Source organism: Malus sylvestris, chromosome 5, assembly GCF_916048215.2.
Source record: "Malus sylvestris chromosome 5, drMalSylv7.2, whole genome shotgun sequence".
Taxonomy (NCBI): Eukaryota; Viridiplantae; Streptophyta; class Magnoliopsida; order Rosales; family Rosaceae; genus Malus; species Malus sylvestris.
In genome coordinates this window covers 35343821-35362374 of record NC_062264.1, presented here as the reverse complement: position 1 = coordinate 35362374, position 18554 = coordinate 35343821, and the positions used below count along the sequence as shown (strand labels likewise).

Genomic DNA, 18554 nt, shown 5'->3' with positions numbered 1-18554 from the left:
CGAGCTGAGGTGGGCTTTACACACACCTGGGTCCAGATTCATCATCTAATGAGCCCATGGGTCCATTTGGTCGCGGTGGGCAATATCCAAGCGCCTCGTCTGTCAGGTCCATCTTAGGCTAATGAAATGGTTGGCCTGACCTGGGATCCAACCTGGTACAAAATGGCTGACTCGACCTGATGAGATGGGCCACACCTCAACGGGCTTCAAATGGTCGTCGAACCACACCTTAAACCCGAAATCAGATTCTCTCTGAATCTCGCAATCCAAAATCGACAAACCGAGATATCCAAACCGTTTAAGAGAGGGGAGAGAGAGAGATTCGAACCCCTTGTGTGATGTGGGTCAATAAGATAGGCTAATGAAGGCCGTATGATTTAAAATGAGTGGTTCGGGTCTCTGCGTCCGTTTGCGCCAGACTGTGACAACTCGGCCTGGGGTGTTTTACCCCAACGACGTAATCATACATTAAAAACTTCAGTTAGTATTTTGTTTTTTGTGAATACAGAAATGGAGACTGTAACACCTCACCCCCATTTTATTTAAAAATGGTTTTTAATTCTTAATTGGTGTGCCCAAGGGGCCCACCTTCTGTTTTTGTGTCCCCCATTCCCGTCACTCTTCCTTCTCTCTCTGTCCCTCCCCCGTGAACTCCCTTCTTTCTTCTTCTTCTTTTCTGTTTTCTTTTCTTCCTTCTTCTGTATGTCTCTCGGCTCTCTCTCTTCCCCTGGACTCACTAGGACCGAGTCACCATCGAAGAGAGGCTCGCAACGAACCCTGGACCCTGCCCTGCGAGTTCGACGACACGGAGTAAGCTCCGGCGAGCACCGCCCCTTTCGAGGCCATTTCCGGCCAAACCACGACGAGTTGGCCGGCGTGCAAGGTCTCTTCGTCTCGTCGAGTAGTATAACTTTCCTTTTTGTTTCACTCAATTTCGTTGAGTATTGGAAAAGTTATACTCATTTGAATCTTACCCAGTTTCCGGCGAGTCCGACGGCTTTCAAGGCGTTTTCCGGCCAAACCACGGCGAATTAGACATCGTGTGAGGTATCATTCTCTTCGTCTCTTCAAGGGCTATAACTTTCGTTTTTGTCTCGCTTGATTTCGTTGAGTATTGTTAAAGTTATGGCCGTTTAAAGTGGGATGGTTTTCCGGCCGAATTTCCGGCCTTCTCTCCCATTGGATCCGGCGATCCACCAAAACCCAAGGCTTTGGGCCTTCCCTGCCTAGCCCAGCCTGTTTTTATTCTATTTAATTATTTATTTTCAGCAGCCCAAAGGGCCTTGGGCCGGTTTTGAGTGAAAGGGCTTAAAGCCCGGTCCTTGTGTGAGGCCTTAAGGCCTTTGTGGTTTGTGTGTGTGTGTGTGTTTAAGTGCATGCGTACGTGTGTGTATATGCATGCTTGCATGCATGTGCATGCCGTGCGTGTGTGTGTTTGTGTGGTGCGTGTGTGTGTTTGGGCTTAGGCCCAAACCACCCATTTTCACCCTAAACCCTTTATAACCCAAATCCTTTAAAACCCTAAACCCATTCAATTCCAAATTCCCTATTTTATTTAATTCAAACCCTTCTTAGGGTAATTCGACGTTCTGGATCCGTTTCCAATGTCCGTTTTCTCAAATTCAATTTCTATTATATAGTTTTATTTATTGTACCATTTATGTGCTTAAGGGCAATTATTGTGACGTTTCCGTCTTCGCTAGTGGCGCAGCATTTGGCAACTAAGTACTGTGAGTGGACCCCTTCTAAAATGCATGTTTTATAGTAGAAATGCATACATGAAAAGCATGATTTGATGATTACGTTTTATGAAACGTTTTGTGACATAACATGCTTACTGAGGCTAGTTTGAATTATTACTATTTTTCCTATAACCCGTGTTCTTATAGAATATCTGATGGATGACGATATGATATTTAGAACATGTTTCAAACACCTCTTTATAGTATAGATGATGGATGACTTTATACTATGAAGTTGTTTTTCAATATATATATGTTCAATGGTTTTGTATTTACCTAGTGGTCCTTTCCGCTACGGGACGTAGGGATAGATTCTGGTCCGTCCCGGGCGACGGTTTGGTGTTGGCATAGGGCCTGAAGTGTGTTTCCTCTGGCTATTTAGCACAGGGACGGGGAGCCGGCATGGGGCCTGAAGTGTATTTTCCTCTGACTGTCTGCTCAGAGACGGGGAGCCGGCATGGGGCCTGGGGGTTATCGGACAATTCACTAGTGATTATTATGTATGAGTTATGATTTGAGACATTGCACGGCATGCTAGGTTTCGGAAAACCTATGTTTATCATTATATATGTGTTTTCATAAAACTTGGGGGTTAGTACGTTGATAACTGTTTTGTTATATATATATCAAATTGGTCCACTCATGTTTGTTTTGCGCCCCCTTCAGGGCATAGAATCGAGGCATACAATCCCGACGTCAAGGCACTTCCACATCGGCATCTTTGAGTCTTCTTGGTGTAGGACCCATTCTGTTATTCATTCAATTTTTATATATTATTTCTTTTAGTATTCTAGTTAGTTGTATGCTCTGAACACGTTCCTTAAAGGCATATTCTTTATTCTTTTATATTTATAAGTCTTATCTATCCCTTGTTGTCAGCATTTGCACTCAATAAATGGCTTTCGTCACCCTTCGGGTGTCGGCCAGCACGTGACCATCCCTTTGTCCCTAGGACATCGGGATCGGGGCGTGTCAGAGACATAGTCGTCTTTGTTTTTGTGATGATGTAAGTCTCTTAATACTTGACATAAAGGCCTAGTCGTCTTTGTTTGGTTCTGGAGGTCTGTTTTCAAATTTTCTTTGTGGGTCCCATTGTTGAATTTTGATTGTTGGACTTGAATGGCCGACACATGCCACGTGAGTCATGCTCGTATTTACTTGTCCTTTTGGTTTGGAACATTCATATATATTATATATTATATTTTGGAACCTAGAATCCCCAGTGTAGTGATAAATATTATTAATTATTTAAGTTACAAGTCCTTTGCTGATTTGGAACACTTATAAGTGCTCAAGTAAGTAGAATCATAAAACGGACGAGGGATGAGAGTAGGATGAAAAGAGATTTGAGAGAGACAAGTTAGCGGGCCATTAATAATTACATCAATATTGATCCAACTTGCAACATTACACAGAGTTGGGAGAGACAATAAGTTCTATCACCAAAAATATCGTGTCATTATATATAGAACTATTCATTATATTATTTTTTTCAAAGTGAAATTCTTGTGATATGTGTAGGTTCGGAGAATTTATTCTGTAGGCCCGGAGATATTGTTGTGTGTGACGTAGCGAGGTCTGAGGTCATGTCGTGGCAGATAGGTAAGACTGACTTCAAAAAATGGTGTAGACGCCTTTAATTCCAGGCAAAAACTTAGAAAATGACTGGCACATTGGCACATGGTGCACACACATTTACTTGAAGATATAACAAGGACCAATGCTTTACTAAGAAATATAGCTAATCAATCAAGCCAAGTTGAAAAATGGGTGCTTTTGCAATGGCAGTGGCTCTTTCTGTGGAGATGCTTTTGTTCTCCTCTTTGTTTTTGCTACCAATTTCTGTGATTTCCCAAAATAATGGAAGAGTAGCAGTTGGGAGTTCTCTAACTGCAACTACAGGCGACTCCTCATCATGGCTTTCTCCATCCGGTGATTTCGCGTTTGGATTTTCGCCCCTCGGAAACAATGATCGTTTCTTGCTTTCGATATGGTATGCGAAAATCCCAGACAAAACCGTAGTTTGGTATGCATATGACGGTAACAACCCCATGGTTGCACCTGGGGGATCAGTTCTGAACTTGACTGCCAACAGTGGACTAGTTCTTAACAATCCTCAGGGTGGAGAGATATGGAAATCCGAAATAACCTTGGGGACTGTTGCGAACGGGGTCATGAATGACACCGGAAACTTTGTCCTTCAACACCAAAACTCGGGGAGCTTGTGGGAGACCTTCAGCAGTCCTACAGACACCGTTTTGCCTGGACAGACAATTGAGAGAAACGGGACGCTTTCGTGTAGACAATCGGAGACTAACTACACAAAAGGGCGGTTCCAGCTGAGCTTGCAAGGTGATGGAAACCTCGTGCTCATTTCCGTCACAACAGATAATGCCAACATCCCTTACTTCTCCACGAAGACCACCTCAGGGAACGTGCCAGGTAGTCAAGGCAAACGATTGGTGTTCAGCAGCTCAGGGGACATGTTTGTTCTAAGAGAAAATGATGGAAGAGTTCCTCTTAAGGGGACAGAGGGAGTGTCGGTGAGGGACAACTACATAAGGGCAACTCTTGATTTTGATGGGATTTTCGCTTTATATTCTCACCCGAAAAACTTCACGGGAAATGCAAGTTGGATTAGTCCTCTGGTGTATATGCCGGATGATATTTGCCTACGACTGGGCGTTGGTGTTTGCGGTTACAACAGTACCTGTATGCTCAAACCAGATAAAAGGCCAACCTGCGAATGCCCAAAAGGGTTTTCTTTTCTTGATCCGAAGGATATATACCGAGGCTGCAAACCCGATTTGAGCCGGAAATCTGTGACACGCGTGGAATCAGTATTATTAGGTACCTCTATCTTTGTTATTGTTGTCTTAAGTTCTGCTCTCTGTCTCGAATTTTTCTTCGTTTTCCGGAAGAAACCTGCAAGACCTAGTTCATCCAAAAATTGAAGACAATTAATGCGTACATGTGCGTGTGTGTTACACTTATTGCATATGTTGCTAGCTAATTGTTTATGATGCAGCAGATAAATGGGTTTGGATTGGCATTTCTATAGCTGCTGCTCTAGTGCTTTGCACCGCGTACTATCTACTCCGACGAAGAAGATCAGCCCTTGCATCAGCTGGTATATTTCTTTAAATCATGTGCACCAGTAAGACAGGATTATTAATCACATCTTTGACAATTGTTGTCTCCATTGAAACTTTAATTTCTTATAATTGATCTGTATAGGTGAGAACTGGCCAGAGATTGAGAACGAAATGCTTATCTTCATGAAATCTAAGCGACATCATGATTTTAGCGTTTTTAGCTATTCATCCATCGTGGCTGCCACAAGAAACTTCGCTGAAGAAAACAAGCTAGGACAAGGAGGGTTTGGACCGGTTTATAAGGTAACATTTTGAAAAAAAAATATTTCTGCTTCTAATTCAAAAGCTGTAAGAAAAAAAATGGAATTAGCTTCATTTGCCTAAAGATGACAGCAAAAACATGATATGGATTATCAATTCAGGGGAAATTGGCGACGGGACAAGAAATAGCTGTGAAGAGGCTTTCGAAATGTTCAGGGCAAGGAACATCAGAATTCAAGAATGAACTGATACTTATATATGAACTCAAACATACAAACCTGGTTCACCTTTTCGGATTTTGCATTCATGGTGAAGAAATGATGTTGATATATGAGTATCTGCAGAACAAAAGTTTGGACCACTTTTTATTTGGTGAGGAACCAAGATACTTGATTTCATTTGTTAAATTTACTATCTGATTTTTATTTTACTGTCAAAGTTCATAGAGTACTACTATTAATTAATATTAGTCCTACTTAACTCTACATATTGGACAGATCCAATCAGAGGTCTACTACTAGATTGGAAGAAGCGTTTTAGCATTCTCGAAGGAATTGCTCAAGGGTTGCTTTATCTGCACAAATACTCAAGAAAGAAAGTAATTCATAGAGATGTAAAAGCTAGTAACATACTACTTGATGAAAACATGAACCCAAAAATTTCAGATTTTGGTATGGCAAGGATTTTCACCCAAAATGAATTGGAAGCAAACACTAGAAAGGTTGTGGGGACACTGTAAGTATTTCTGCATCACATTGACGTGGTCCTCCCCTTTTGACTGCTAAACACGCATTTTTCCAGATAAGTATACTGACTAATTTTCTTTTTCATTTCGTGCAGTGGTTACATGCCTCCAGAGTCCGTGGGGGGAATTATTTCTGTAAAGTCTGATGTCTACAGTTTCGGGGTATTGATGCTTGAAATCATAAGTGGAAGGAAAAACAACAGCTTTTACAATGACGATCGCGCACTCAATTTAGTAGGATATGTATGACAAACAAATCTCTCTCTTAAAATTTATAATCATATTTTTCTTCTTTAGAATGAAATGCAATCCTTGTTCTTCAGGCATGGGAGTTATGGAAAAAAGGTGCAGGGCTAGAATTAACGGATCCAACATTAGGAAATTCGTTTATTAAAGAGCAACTGTTAAGATGCATCCATGTCGGTCTGCTTTGCGTAGAAGAAAATGCAGCAGATCGCCCTACCATGTCAGATGTCATATCTATGTTGACAAATGAAAGCTTTCGATTAGCATCACCAACAAAGCCAGCATTTTTTGTTGGAAGGAGGACGGTGGAGGCTGGTATAAGTGGGAATCAGCAACTTGAAACTGTTGCTTCAGCAAACTACATGTCCAGTTCAGATTTTGAAGCGCGTTAATTAAAGGTAAAAATCATATTTGTAGTGCCTCAACTAAGTGTTTTGCATCTGCTTAATTGAAAAGACTGTACTTTACTCGACTAATTAGCATCAGTCAAACCACTTTCGCAAATTGGTATGTGTCCTGGGAAGAAGTCAATAAATTAACGGCGACGCTGTTTTTGTAAATGTAGGAGGTTATGCATCAACTGGAGTTGGCTGATGGCTTTTGGCACCTTTCAAGATACTTGAGAAGTTTTAGAGTTTAATTTACAGAGGGTGCTTGCTTCTGTAGTCCCTATATAAAATAAAATTAAAATAAAACTAGATGCTCATTTATTACCTTTGAATTAAGGATATGTGATGATGATGATCCATGAAGTACTGTGATATATAAAATAGTATGTCTTTCATTCAATTGAAAATTTTCGTATTGTTTGATGGAACGAGAAGGCTTTTGATAAGCATATGTTAGAAACACTCAAAACGTTTATGAGTTAAACAATTATCCATGGAACGTATATTATATATAGCCCAACATACGGTCTCTAAAGTTTTAAGTAATACATCCTTGCATCACTGTTTAACTCATAAAACCTCACCTCTCCATCCAAGTCTCTCGCCCCTCCCCATCCCATACTCAATCTTGAAACTTCTCCATCCAAAACTAGTGTATATTAATTGCATTACCATAGTCGAAGTTGTCCCTAGCTATGAAAAAAAATTACCATGTAAATTAGGATTTGTTTTTATTTTATGTTTTATGTAAAATTGGGGAGTAAAATTACTTGAGCTACAACCACTTTGCGAGTTATACATCAACCGTTCGATTTCTCTAATATTATAAAGAATATATCTTAAACGCTTATCATTTGTTAAAAATACTGAATTCCTAGAATTTTGTTTGAGTCATAGTTTCCAAGAATTTGTTCGAGTGAATCTTCCTAGTATAGAAACTAGATTGTTTTTACCTTTCCTCTTGAAATGATGTCGTATCACATGACCTTATTGGTTTTTTATATATATTTTTTAGGGTGTGTTTGATCCAGGAAGTCTGTCATCAAACCAAACTCAATATTCGATCAAAAATCTAGGATGCTTCCGCTGCAATTTCACTCTCCATATTCCAAAAAAGTCTTCTTTTTCATGTTATACAAAAAAAAAAGTCTTGCATATGACAGATGCGTGATATGTTGTAAGAAAAATAAAATTGGATGATGTGATTTACGTGGGAAAGAGGTTGTGAATCTAGTCACCGTTGTCAGCATACAAATGGGTGATCAAGTCTTCCGGTAAATTTTGGGGTGTGCTATCCACACACCCCTTTTTACTTCTCACACATCCCTTGTTAATTTCTGTCCGTTGATCTTCTTCAACTCATCCGATTTGACGGTCGAAAATCAAAAATGTGTGAGAGAAGTAAAAAGGGGTGTGTGGATATCACACCCCTAAATTTTTAGTAAAACTTGTAATTATTTTTTTTTGGTCAAAAAATAGATTTTATTAGATTATAAGTTAGATTAACTACCGACGAGGTTCGAACTCACACCGTCATGCAAAAGCTTAACACCTTTCCACCATTGTAATAAATGGTCACTTGTGTAAAACTTGTAATTATTACTTTATTCCCTTTTTTTTTAATTTATAAATGCCTTGTACAAAGATTGTAACGGTTTAACTAAGACGCGTTGCTTGATTAAATTCTTAATCATGTTCTGGTGATGGATTTCATGTCTTTCTTCCTCATCATATGGAGAAATTAAACTTCATGTTATGGTCATTAATTAATCATGGCAATAATCAACTTAATCATTTTTGCATGCTGACTGTGGACCTGTCACAATGCTGCAAGTGCAAGGGACACACTGAAACCAGCAGGAGACACTCTCAACTCCTCAAGTTCTTTGGTCTCTGCATCGGAGAAGTTCAGTTTCAGTTCCTGTGTACACGACGACAGTTCCAAAAGCACCAGCTACGTATCTATCCAGAGCAACAAGGCCGATGGCAACATTGCTTGGATTTGCAACCGTAAAGCCCCTATTTTGTACGCACTCTTGCCTTGGACAGGAATAAAACCTTGAAAATTATGCGGGGGGGATCCTAATCCAATTGCGTTTTTCTCAGCTCCACAAACTACTAGGTCTACCAACATAAGTACAGTATTGCTACTGTTGTGGCTATCCTTTTGGATTCGGGAAATTTTGTACAAGAAGAAGTGAACGTAAAGCTTTGATTACCAGTTGACACCTTTTTACCGGGCATGAAATTGGGTGTCAACCGTACAAACGGCCATGTTTCGTCGATTTCATCATGGGAAACTAAAGCCAACCGTGCGCCGGGGCCTTTCACGCTTGATTGGGACCCTCACCAATTGAAGATTAAGAAAGGAGAGGTGATTTTTTTGGACTAGTGGTGTATCCACAAGTAGTACTAATACATTTGGGTATATTTTGCCCAAGGAGTCCAAGCTGAGGTATAATTTTAGCATTGTTTCAAATGAGAATGAAGACTCCTTGACTTGCACTGCTCTAGATCTCGATCAAGATTCAGAATGGGTGCTGAACAGCCTGGGGAGACTTGGCAACCGAGACTTTGAAATTGCACATGCTAAGATTTCTATAGCGGAGCCATGAATTATTTGGTGGCATGCTAAGCTAAAATTATTAGTACAAAATCAAATGGTTAAAATTTTTTGTTGCTTGCATAAAGTTACACAATAATAAGCCTAAAAGCAACAATTTGAAGTAAGAAATTTAACTCTAAATGAATCAAGTTTCAACTAGATTTAACAAAGAAAACCTTTAAAGTTGCAACTTACAATATAAATAAACATACATCGTCAATCCTGTCATAACAACATAACAAATAAAAAGAAAAATACCTATTCAAGTTGTGCCCTTCAATCCTTAATGGAATTGAAATCCTTTGTTATTTCATCTGAATCAATCTTTTCGGCAAGCTCTTTTTAAAATGTAGACAACCATTGAATCTGCTAGAAATTCACTCTCTATCTTTGACATGCCCCAACCCCGATATCCCAACATACCAGGGTAGGCACGTGCTAGCCCACGCCCAAGGGTGACGAAACCATTTTAAACATGCAAACAATTACAAGATAAGTAGTTATAACGATTATACCAAAGCAGGAATGTGTTTAGAGCATACAACTAATTAGAAATAATAGGGAAGAATCACTATAAAAAGATATGAATAAGGGAATGATATCTACACTGGGAAGATTCAAGGATACCTATATCAACATGCCATGATGCCGGGATCATGTGCCTCGATCCTAACTCCTGTGGAGGCGCAAAAACTGAAAATGTGAGTGGACCAAAGTTTATATTAATAATACTAATAATAGGAAAACATTTTATTTATGAACATAATAACCCCTTGTTTTGAAAACATATATAATACTACATATAGGCTTTATGAAAAACCCTAGCATGCCATGAAAATCCATTTAGAAGGTAGATATGTAAAATCCAATGCTTGATAATGAAAATGCCGTCGCCCGAAGGCAAATTTGTAAATCTTGTCAGTGAAGTACTCAACAAAGGCTATCATAGTTGGCCGAAGGTAGTACATGTCCATCACCCCGAAGGTGAAGCTAAATAACCTGTCTATCACCCGAAGGTGAAGCTGTATGAAATAGCATAACATCCATACCGACACTAGCCATGGCTAGTGAAGTTATCTGACACTACTTTCGACAGTGAACTGGGGGTATATAATATATCATATCTTACTCCTCCTCATCATCTGTGTCCTATGGCCATACAATTCTATACCCGTGGTGTGCGGATGTGCCGTATGATAACCCACTAGATAAGTACCAAAAACATATCTCAAAACTTATATCAAACCCGGAGCTCACTAGCTCAAATTCTCATCTCATAAATCCAAGATAAATTGTATTCATGAAATCCATAAAATAATTCATGTTCGTAAAACCGTAATATAAATCGTATTTGAAAACCATAGAAATCCATATATGCAAATCCAATAATTCAATACCTAATAAAACGTAATTTCGATAAATCAAACTATTTCGTAAACCATAATTATAAAAGTCCATAAAGCATATTATAAATCATATTCAAATCATGAAATATGGAATGCATGCTAGGCTAATATTTTATAACAATATATAAGTTTAGAAGGGGTCCACTCACAAGTTTTCCATTGCCCGAAAGCCGCTCGAACCATCAAGAATGAGGTCACCTCCACCGATGCACCTAAACACAATTAAAGGTCGTTTAATAAAACTCTATGAAAACGTTAGAATTTTGAAAAAAGGACGGCGGATTCGGGTTTGGTACATTGAAAAACCTAAGGAGGAACCTTAGGTTTTCCTGCATACATCACCGCACGAGTCGCCACGGGACAGCGGCCAAAGGGCCATGCGCCGAAACACGTGGCGGCTGGTAGCCCTGACTCGCCGGAGAATTCAACAATTCTAAAATTCCCAAATTTTACATGAATGAAGATCTCGATAAGAGGAACAACTTTCATACTTGGGTCGAAGTCCAATTCAGCTAGAAAACACCTCAAATCACCCTCGATCGGCTGAAGTGATTATCCTGGATACACATTTTTACCGGGTATGAAGTTAGGTGTCAACCGCAATGATGGCCACGTGGGCACTTATATCATATGTAGATACCTACAACCCGGCTCTGGGGCCGTTCAGTCTTGTTTGGGACCCGAATGAACATGAATTGAAAATCAATAAAAGCGGAGTGGTTTATTGGACTAGTACTGGTGTTTAAGGACTAGACCTCAAGATATCCACCCGAGTGCCGAAATACTCCTCCTTGTACGGCCTCGAAGAGAACTCTCAGCCGCACGGGATCAAGCTCTACCCGAACGATAAATACATCCTCTTCACCACTAACTTCTCAGCGATCAATCTCAACACTGATTTGTACGGGTCCCACCCAGTTTACATGGATCTCCGGAATGTGGGCAACGAGGCTTACGCGCACTCCGTTTTGCTGCTCAACAGCAATGGCATGGATGTGTTCTACAGAGGGACTTCTCTCACCTACAAGGTCATTGAGGGTGGTTTCGACTTTTACTTCTTTTCTGCGCCAACTCCGTTGGGCGTTGTCAACCAGTACACAGCGTTCATCGGCAGACCGGCCCCGATGGCCTACTGGTCTCTTGGTATGTTCTGCTTCCTACCCTCTGCTTTGCCTTCATTAACTTCCTCAGTTATTCCTAATTCTAGCTTTAGACTAAAAGCATTGGATGTGTATTTTTTATTAATTTTATTTAAGCGATATACTATATTTAGATGCAAAATAGCGCACCGTTTTAGTCAAACTGACCAAACCCAGATTAGCGGTTGTGTATTTGTTTAGAAAAGAAATGTTTTTGTTAGCGTCTCAACTCCCAAATCTTTTGTGAATCTTTTTGTTCTATTTTGTTGTGAGTTTGTGAATGATTTTTTATGTCGTTTTAGTATATAATATGATTTGGTTAGTTCACCCAAGAAAAAAGAATGTGGATGTTGTCTCTGGCCCTTTCAATTGAAACCAAAACGTGTTTCAGGTGCCTAACACAACCTCTCACTACTTACTCACATCATTTGGTATTTGTAATTTGAACTTTTCTTTCTGATAAATTTGTATGCTTTCTAGATTTTTTTTATGGCAGTTTTGAACCTTTTCTTTTCTGAATTTGTATGCTTCTCTGGGGTTTTTATGGCAGTTCTAAGGAAGAGCAAGAAAAAGGAAGAACCATTATTAGAAGATCTTCCCAAAGAGTAATACGATGATGCGAGTGCCTTTATCCTTTAACTTGGTCAAATTCAATGTGGTATTTATGGGTTTGATATTGATTTTCAGTTAACAATGACTTTGGGGAAATTGATCGAGTCTTCATTCAAAGTAACTTTTCATGCAGTTACATACTGATGAAATAGAATTCAATTTTGTCATTCCCTTTTTTTTTTAAATGCAGTTACATTTATATGATGATTTACGGCATATATTCATCTTTTAGTTTCTAATTCTTCATGCAGTCTAAGCCATGAAGGATTTGATCAACCCACAATTGATAACAATGTGCGGCAGCACCAACGGTTTTGGACAAGGAACAAGTAAGTACCATTTTTCTTCATTGTTCCAAAGTATTATATAGAGATTGCTTTAATATCTTGGCTGTATGTGGGGTGTCAAAGATAGGATTTAGGAGATTTGGTTTAGGGTTTGCAGAGAGAAAGAGGGGGGTGTCCGAGAGAAATGTGGGAGGATTTAGGCGAGGGATTTCAGGGATTTGTTTAGGGTTTCTTTTCTGCGATTTGGAGACAGAGAGATGGGACAGAGGTGAGAGAGAGAGATACGGGAGAAAAGCATTTCGTTTTCCATTTGCTTCCTGAAACCCGAGGGATTTCTACGATTGCAGAGAGAGATTTTCTTATTATGAATGTTGTCTGTTCTTTTACAGGAAACTCTAGAAGCTGACATTAGGATGTTCAGGAAGAAACTGATTTGTAAAACGACTCCAATGCCAATCTTCTATCAAGAGCCTCCACCTACTAAAGCGGACCTGAAGAAGGTATTCTTTTTTTCTTTCAAAATCACAAATGGCATGATGTATATTATTTTTTTCATGTGCAATTTCCAATTCTCTGGTGAATCTAATTTCATGCTTTAGTTTGGAGAACTCCTAATTTTTGTCATATATAGAAAAGTGGTGTGCCTATTACATGATTGGCTGACAAATAGTGCCTTTAGCACTACCTTCTCTCTCACTGAGCCCAAGCTCAACCCCTCCTCTGCCGCCGCTAACCTGCACCCTCCATTGCCGCACTTCGAATCGTAACTCTCAGCTCAAATCCCTTTTAGTTTATTTTCTCACAATTATTGTTCGACTTGATTTAAATTTTGTTCTATGTTCGGTGTATAATCAGGTGCTCCAGGTGTACGCACCAGTTCAATCTCCACCATCCGGTCATCGTCGATGAGGCCACGGAGTTCTTCTAGGCAGTTGCAGTCTCATATTTCACTTTTGACAGTTGCAAATTGGTGCTTTACTTAACTTTGTTTTCCCCCTTAATTTCGTAAAGTTTAGGTCTTTTCTTAAAATTTAAATAAAAAAATCTTTCTGGTATTGGTTAGTTTTGATCTTGATATTATCTTGGTTTGGTGTTAGTGGGGATGGCGGTGTCACGCAAAGTTAGCCGTTCTTGGCTCATCGGAAAACCCCCTGATTGGGCTTTATCAGGAGGGAACTCATAATGTAGTAGATATTCCTCAATGCAAAGGTCCCAATCCTAATGACTTTATATTTGATATTTAATCCTTGGATTAGTGTTAAATTTTATATTTTTTTAGTTTAATTTGTGTTTTCTTTTCTGTTTTTGCAGCTCATCGTCCAAGTATTATTGCTGTTGTGGAGCTGCTTAAACAGTGTCCCTTTTTGGTTATTAAAACTCAATGTTACCTACTTTCATTTCCAGTTTTTGAGTCTTCTATTCTACATTTTTAATAAGAAGCCGACGGTGATGGTGGTGGGCGGATGGCTAACATGGTTAGTCTGACCTAGAACTGGATTGTGTAATCTAGCTAGCCTTTCTATTTGTTTACTTGCTGCAATTATTCAACTTATGCTGCTATAATATTTGCTTCCTTCTGTTTTGTCCTCTACCATTTGGATCATGTGAATGACAACTTTCTTGTATATTTTGAATAATGAGCAGTTTATTGCTGTTAATCTTTTGATCACTGTATATGTTGCTAATTTACCTTCTCAAACAACGTACATGTAATCATTGGTATATAAAACTTATTTATATGTTAATTGTATGGTTTCTTTACTTTTGAGTTTGGTTGAACAACAACATTTTCTACTTTCTAGAGTTCATCCTCTTTATTTTAGCCCAGGCCAACCCACTCCACTCTGTTCGAAGCTCTTCAACTTTTTCGCACAAATTACTTAAAAATTTCTGCTCTCAAACATCTTAGATCCCTCACTCACCCTTCTGGCAGTGACGCCCCAAAGGTATATTTCTCTCATTGCTTTCAAAATTCAATATATATATATATATATATATGGGCCAAGATTATGATGAGAAAGGACAGTAAATAGCTATCAATATGTGAATGTCTTATTTTCTTTCACTATGTAATAGCATCACTAACTTTTGTTTTTACTGTCTTATTGTATTTCCCATGTTGAGAGACAGAACTAAAAGGACAGTCGAATAATGGAACAGAGTCGGTATCTGGTAATCTTTCTACTTTACCAAAGCCAATTGCAATTTGTTTTGGAACAAAGAAAGATGCTCTGTTAATCTAGGGATATGGCACCCCCTTGGTTTTCGGATAGGATTTGGTGCATTATCGAATAAGGACTTTTTTTCCTTTAGAATTTTCGAATCAGTGCTTATGTATGCTGTCTGCAGATGTTACAGTAACAACTGCAAATACAAGTTGAGAGGAAGATCATATTCCTTTTGTGGTGCAGCTGGGGTTTGTTATCATATGCGATGCTTTTTGTTGTATGGCCATATGAAGCTGCAGATGCAAATATTTCTTAAGGTAGCCTTCTTCACTATGAATAGATTCATACACGCATACTTATTCACGCTTGCATACAAGCTTTGGGGTTGCTAAAATTTTCCTTTGGGTTTCATAGGTACATGATGATCCTTCTTACGCTCCAGTTTGATGGTCCAACTCAATGGGTGAGTAATGCCGTTTATTTTCATGCGCATGTTTTTTGGAAGTTCATTCCTGTTTTGGGATGTTTGAATATATAGGCATTGTTTAAATTACAATATTTTATTAAGTTAAATTGTTTAAATTACTTTTTATTTATAATTTTAGCCGTTGCACCACTTTGAGAGACTGCTGGTAGAGCTCATAGCAATTGATATAAGTCCCTTACTTCCATAATAGGGTACTTGGAGTGACTGCTGTTATAGCTCATAGCAATTGCTGTAAGTCCCTTACTTCCATAATACAGACACTTACATTTATGATCATTTTTGTGTTAAGACGATACAGTTATAACTTATAACTGTCTTACATAGATCAACGCATATGTATATCGAATTTACCTGCATTACTCGAACAATTTGCTTTTCAATTCGCGGAGGGAATTAATAAAATCCAATATCTGTGTAAAAGTTTAGTTTCCAACTTTCTAGCAGTGAAAATGTTGCCCTTTCTGCAGACTACACCCTTTCACACACTCACTTTGATATGGTTAAACATATATATTCAAGATTTTGATCTCTGTGTGATTTGGCAATACATTTCACCTAATATTCCTCTCTCTCTCTCTCTCTCTCATGAAGGCACTCATTGGATTAAAAAAAGGTTAATCAAATATAGTCAGAAAGGGATGCCAAAACTTCGTCCATTCAGAATTTCAACTGTGAGTAATTTCCTTAAGAGAAGAACAAGTTTGAATCACTGTTTTTGTAATTGTGTATATTATGGTTCTTTGAATGAAAATCCTAATTTGTACAAATTACAAGGTATGTTACCACCAGCCTTAATCTACATATATGCAATGTGCAAAATTACATCTATTCTCAAGAATGAACCTGCTTTGTTCCATCCTTCTGTTAAGGATTATAATTTATGTAAAATTTATAAGTTTTCTCTCTTTTGGGTTACTTTATGTTTCGAATTAGTTGGGTTTAGCATTCTTCATAAGCTTTGATAATTGTTTAATTTCTAAGTTTTGTTCCATGCATGGTTGATTTAAAGTTTGACATTCTCAACGATGATGATAATTGAGTTCAGGATTATGATTCACCCCGAACAAGGGCGGATATGCAGTCTATGCCAACAAGGGGGTAAGGTGAGATATAGTTTTCGTTATGTCATTGTAGTAGCTTGGCATTTTCCAAGGACTTTTAATTGCTGCTGCATTGTTGAATACATTAAGAATGATGTAGTGATCCGGAGAGGGAGTCATTAGCTTATGGATGTGTTAACACATCCAATGTGTTGTAATCTTTTCGCTACTTAAACATGTTAAGACATCAATTCTAGAAAAAATTTGGTCTGCTACTTTACTTATGGTGTTGTTGGTTTACTCCAATGATAATACCTAGCTAGGATAGCCTTTCTTTATGTCTTAATTATTGATAGTGCTATCATCATGGCGGGCTATGTTGGAGTAAAAACTGTGCAGGCAAAGACATAAGAGTGATGGATTTTGGAATGAAATGCAAAGGATATCATTTTGTGCTGCTTAAGTAAAAGTTTCCTCTTCTGTTATATTTGTGTGTTGGATATTGTAGAAAATTAATATAAGTTGTATATTCGTGATAACTGACTATATTCATGATAACTGATTGATTAAGATTACTTATAAGGGGTATATATGCACAGAAGAGCTTAGAATGAGGGTGCTATTGGTTTACCTTGCCTGGATGTGTTGTAGGTGCGGGGTTGTTCAAAAAAAATAGGTTTTAAAGAATCCTTTGCAGATGCAGGTCTTCTGCTAAGTTATGGGAATTCCTATTATTAAATGATAGCATTGCAATCCGAGTGTAATTAGTTTAGTTCAGTTTTTTTTTTTTTTTTTTTTTTTGTGAAATGTTATTTACAATGTAATAATGTTTCTTTGAATTCAGTTGTTAAGGTTTCTTTTTATATTTTCCCCCTTTTAGACATTTGCAGATTTGTCCAGAGTGTGTGAGTTGCTTCAGCGAAAACAGGTGCTCTCTGCATTTTTCATCTCTTCCATACTCAAGCCCTAGCCGCTCCACCTCTCTCCCCCACACATAAGCAAACTCCATCTGAAAGCCAAAGAATCCAAAGGTAAATCCCTTCGAAGTCTTCAATTATCAACCAGATTTCATACTTTTTTTGGGATATACACAGCTATTTCATGTAGTGTTATTTCAGTAGTTTAATCCTAAGACCTAGATCATGAGACATCAGAATTTCGATTGATTTAGCTTTTGTCCTATGCCTTTTTTGTAGGCACAACAGGGATTGTAGACTACACAAACTTGGAAGATATGAAGTATGCGGCAAGTCCTTTTACTTTCTCACTCCAGAGTCCAGACATTCATATTTTCTGTACCCTTCTAGGGAGCATGGGTACTAGGTTGTTGAATATTGCTTTTTCAATATGTCGATGTGTCTAAAGCATCTATAAGAATCTCAAACTTCATAAATAATTTCCATGCAGATCAAAAAGCTTGATGGCTCTGAGTTCCGAAATGCTTTTGACCGCCAATCTGTTCGTGTATGAATCTTACAAGTTGAAAATTTATTTTCTTTCCTCCTGTATTTTTGTTTATCTTTTGCTCTGTTGGGTTTTTTCCAATAACTCAAAGGGCCGAAAGGTATTCCCTTTTCATATTCTTCTCTCCCAATTTCTTTAGGGTTAATTTTAATTTTCTTATGCTATTTGCAGTGGTGCTGTTTAGGGTTTAACTATTTTATTTCACAGATTCCTTTCAGACACAGTAAATTGTTACATTTTAAATTTGTATTTCATAGCGTGGTTGCTTGATTCTAATGTCGATTTGTAAGTGAACCTTTTTCTTTCAATAATTTAATCTGATGTGACTTTGTTTTTGTTCTCTCATGTCTAGGTTGGTCAAGGACATGGGGAGAAGAGCACTTTGGAAATGGGTATGAAGGGAAATAAACTTTCTGAACTGCATTGGCATCTATTGTTCTGGTTTTTCTTTGACAAGTTAACTTGCTCTCTCTTTGCAGTAAGGTGCACAAATATGGCAAAACCACGACAAGGGAAAGCTGGGATATTGTTGTGGATGAGGAGAGACCTATTACGAGTGAGTCTGGACTTGGTTCTGGTTCTCTCTGCATATAGTGTTGGAAGTTCAAATAAAAACATTATTTCAATGTTAGTGGGCTGCTAGCTGTTTCTTTTGACTCATCCTGCACTTACCCAAATTAATGCTTCTCTTCTGTGCTAGCCGAAATGTGGTTGTAAACCACTAGAATAAAGTAGTGTGTGTGTGTGTTCAATAGTCTAAAACTGCTGCAAGTAAAGACTTTGAACCCCTTTATTTTATTTTGCATGGATAGTTTTCCACTAGCTAAGTCTAGAAAGTCTTTGTTTGCATTTGTTTATGAAAACCACT

The 18554-nt window shown here is 38.3% G+C and overlaps 1 protein-coding gene, 1 long non-coding RNA gene and 1 pseudogene across 5 annotated transcripts; all 3 read left to right on the top strand.

Annotated features, from left to right (window-relative positions):
* Window positions 1–2369: 2369 nt before the first annotated feature.
* Window positions 2370–6885, top strand: LOC126624525 (cysteine-rich receptor-like protein kinase 14). 4 transcript variants are annotated; one of them, XM_050293597.1, is made up of 10 exons: window positions 2370–2478; window positions 3264–3344; window positions 3531–4592; window positions 4774–4872; window positions 4980–5140; window positions 5260–5470; window positions 5569–5833; window positions 5939–6086; window positions 6167–6487; window positions 6655–6885. In XM_050293597.1, exons 1-9 carry the CDS (start codon window positions 2385–2387, stop codon window positions 6479–6481), a joined length of 2436 nt encoding a protein of 811 aa, XP_050149554.1. In that variant the 5' UTR covers window positions 2370–2384; the 3' UTR covers window positions 6482–6487; window positions 6655–6885. The 4 variants fall into 4 exon arrangements, with proteins under 4 accessions (XP_050149554.1, XP_050149555.1, XP_050149553.1 ...); XM_050293598.1 differs by having other exon boundaries at window positions 4771–4872; window positions 5596–5833; XM_050293596.1 differs by having other exon boundaries at window positions 4771–4872.
* Window positions 6886–10946: 4061 nt separating this feature from the next.
* Window positions 10947–11773, top strand: LOC126622825 (putative alpha-xylosidase 2; annotated as a pseudogene).
* Window positions 11774–16586: 4813 nt separating this feature from the next.
* Window positions 16587–18222, top strand: LOC126624560 (uncharacterized). The gene is made up of 5 exons (XR_007624147.1): window positions 16587–17253; window positions 17419–17545; window positions 17630–17686; window positions 18039–18078; window positions 18166–18222. It is a non-coding gene; the product is annotated as an uncharacterized LOC126624560 (long non-coding RNA).
* Window positions 18223–18554: the final 332 nt, after the last annotated feature.